We start from the raw sequence: 3,582 nt of genomic DNA, 5'->3' as shown, positions 1-3,582 counted from the left end.
GTCTTTATATGACCTAGTATAGGAGAGTTTTCCAGTATATGACCCAAGATCTGTGTTTAAACATAGGTTTGAATATGACCCAGTATAGGAGAGGACAAGAATATTATATTTTATTATTTCAATAATACATATGATACATATGAATTTGAAAGGATTATTTTTTTGAAAATTAAATAAAACATTAACATTCAATTTTATTAACAAGTAACATTACAAAATATAGTCTGATATACGTAGCATACACACAAAAAAAGCAAAGTGCAACCTAATAACAGGAGTGGTGTAATTCAACGAACGCCTGTAATTCATAACATAACATCAGTAACAGTTTTTTAATATTTTAGAGCAATGTTTTCTTTATTTAATCCATGAATCCCCAGTGACAGCCTACATGTTATTTAAAGCATTCTTTTCCTATTCTTGGACTGTTCCAGATTTAACTAAATATGATGAAACTTACCCAATTTGTTAAATCATATCTTTGGGTAATCGTTCTGTTATTCATTTTAACCCAGCCTTGATGAATTAGGTAGTGACATCCTTTTGATATATAAGGTTTATGACATCCAGGATGTCAGGTTAGGTTTTAAGAGCGTTAGGTCAGAGTGACGTCCCAACAAACAAAGAGGGAAAACAACATCAAACAGCACAGCAAACAAAGGAGAGCAACATCTAAATTACAACAGATTGAAAGGAAAACAACAGGTACAGAATAACATAGAGAAGTAGAAATGATTACCAGATATTTAGAATTACAGCATGACCCTTGATCTCTAGATAAATAGATAAAAATCTGTATATATATAAATAAAATTATTTATGTAAACAGTTTGTAATACATTAACAAAAAACTCTGTGCAGTATAAAACAACATGTCTTTTATTGGAATTATTCAGTGGAGAAAAATAATATATTGATCAAAAAACAATATTTACTTGTCAACATAAGAAATTTAGTGCATTTTTTTATAAATAAAATTATGTAAATGACACCAGTAATAGTCTCTATGCAATGTAAAACAATAATTTTTTTTCAGTAACTGAAGAGCTCTGAAAAATTATTCGGTGAATAAAATTAATATTTTAGATTAATATAAACAAAAATATTTAATTGTCAACATGAATGACATTTACGAACAATATTTACTTGTCAAAATGAATATCTTTTATTGGAATTATTCAGTCACTGAATAGCTGTAAAAATTGATATATTAATGAATAAATAGATAATATTTACTTTTATTCATTGAAAAAGTTAATATATTGATAAATAAACAATATGTACTTTTTATTCAGTGAAAGTAATTAAAATAAAAATAAACAAAAATATTTACTTGTCAACATAGATAAGAGACTAAAGTATTTTTATGTATTTATATACTGTATATATACTTTTATTCAGTGAAAAAAAATTAATATATTAGTGAATAAACAATATTTACTTTTTATTCAGTGAAGAAAATTAATATAAAAATAAATAAAGTTCACTTGTCAACATAAATAAGAGATTTAAGGTATATATATATATATATATATATATATATATATATATATATATATATATATATATATATATATATATATATATATATATATATATATATATATATATACAAATTTCTGACTCACATAGGATCGAAAGACAAGACAGCTACCAACCAAGCCACACAACGACCTGCGTGGCTTGGTTGGCAGCGGTCCTGTCTCTCAACTGAAAGACCTGGGTCGATCCTGATGTAAGTCAGAAATTTATCTCTGCTCCACACGGAATCGTTGTGTTGATTATTTCGAATATATATATATATATATATATATATATATATATATATATATATATATATATATATATATATATATATATATATTTATTTATTTATTTATCTTCCTATTTAATAGTAACCACCATACGGCTGAGGACAGTACGTCTTGTAACTCTGGACGGTCTTCAGCTCCGTGAAGTACTGAGGGACCACTTTCGTCTCGTAATGCGTCTTGTACTGCAAATCGGTCTCGGTGACGTACTTGGGGGCGTACTCCGTCTTGTAGACGGTCTGGTACTGCACGTCCGTCTTGTAGACGGTCGTGTAGACCTTCTCCGTCACGTACTTGGGCACGACGGCGTTTTTCGTGACGTACTGAGTGTTGTACGCCGTCTGGTAGAGCGTCTTGTATTCGGGCACGTACTGCGTCTGCGTCTTGTACAGCGTCGTGCTGACGTACTCGGGCACGTAGTCCGTCAGGTACTTGGTCTTGTAGAGCGTCTTGTAGAGGGGTTCGTAGATCGTGGTGGGTACGTATTCTTGCTTGTAGACTGTTTCGTAGATTGGGACCTGGAGATACGAGTATTGTGTGTGTGTATGTGTATATAATAATAATAATAATAATAATAATAATAATAATAATAATAATAATAATAATAATATGAACTCCATATCTGTCACTTCTTTCAAAAGAACACCATATTATTTGGAAGCTTGTATCTGAAGTCAATAATAATAATAATAATAATAATAATAATAATAATAATAGTAATAATAATAGTAATAATAATAATAATAATAATAATAATAATAATAATAATAATATGAACACCATATCTGTTACCTCTTTCAAAAGAACACCATATTATTCAGAGGCTTGAATCTCAAGTTGATAATAATAATAATAATAATAATAATAATAATAATAATAATAATAATAATAATAAATAATAATAATAATAATAATATCTACAAAAATATCAATTAACATTCCCCAAACAACTGTAGAAACATCATGAACCAGAATTAACTTTCAGAAACACTTGGAAATATTTTGAAATATTCCTTACCTCAAGGAACTTAGTATTGTATTCCGTGACGTACTTTGTCTTCGGATAGCAGATGGGGGCGTGGGCACCATACCCTATGTCTGGCAGTGCCAAGACCGAGTTGGTCACTATGCCCACGAATACCCAAGACAGGGGTAGGCGCATCTGGAACGAAGATAGAGAGAAAGAGAGTGGGTGGGTTGGGTATATAAGAGATTTTAAATTAGTAGTTCTCTTTTTTTGTGTGGTTTGAGAGAGAGAGAGAGAGAGAGAGAGAGAGAGAGAGAGAGAGAGAGAGAGAGAGAGAGAGAAGCAAAGAAATACCACAATTGTATTCAGTTGAAATTTGAGATTATATATACACTCGTATGTATATGCATGTATATATATATATATATATATATATATATATACATAGATACATACATACATACATATGGATATATATATGTATATATTTATATATATATATATATATATATATATATATATATATATATATATATATATATATATATATATATATATATATATAGAGAGAGAGAGAGAGAGAGAGAGAGAGAGAGAGAGAGAGAGAGAGAGAGAGAGAGAGAGAGATACCACTACTATATTCCCACAACAGCAAATTTCAAGCATAAAACATAATCATAAAAAAATGAGAAGCCTATTGTATAATTGCAAACTCCTCACTGTTTTCCTCACAATGTTCCTCCCCTCTTACATAAGACCAATTAGAGCAGTAAAAAAGAAAAGAAAAAGTAAACCAGCAACTAT

The 3,582-nt window shown here is 29.3% G+C and overlaps 1 protein-coding gene across 1 annotated transcript in view; it reads right to left on the bottom strand.

The window, feature by feature from the left end:
* Positions 1-1,862: 1,862 nt before the first annotated feature.
* The window catches only part of LOC136830961 (adhesive plaque matrix protein-like), a 2,036-nt gene continuing 316 nt past the window's right edge, over positions 1,863-3,582 (bottom strand). The window contains exons 2-3 of the mRNA XM_067090917.1: positions 2,830-2,973; positions 1,863-2,329 (exon numbers count right to left, since the gene is read on the bottom strand). Coding sequence (XP_066947018.1) covers positions 1,889-2,329; positions 2,830-2,973 — 585 coding nt within the window. The 3' untranslated portion in view covers positions 1,863-1,888. The remainder of the gene's footprint in view (positions 2,330-2,829; positions 2,974-3,582) is intronic.

This window comes from Macrobrachium rosenbergii, chromosome 47, assembly GCF_040412425.1.
Source record: "Macrobrachium rosenbergii isolate ZJJX-2024 chromosome 47, ASM4041242v1, whole genome shotgun sequence".
Classification (NCBI taxonomy): domain Eukaryota; kingdom Metazoa; phylum Arthropoda; class Malacostraca; order Decapoda; family Palaemonidae; genus Macrobrachium; species Macrobrachium rosenbergii.
This window is presented reverse-complemented; position numbering and strand designations above follow the sequence as displayed.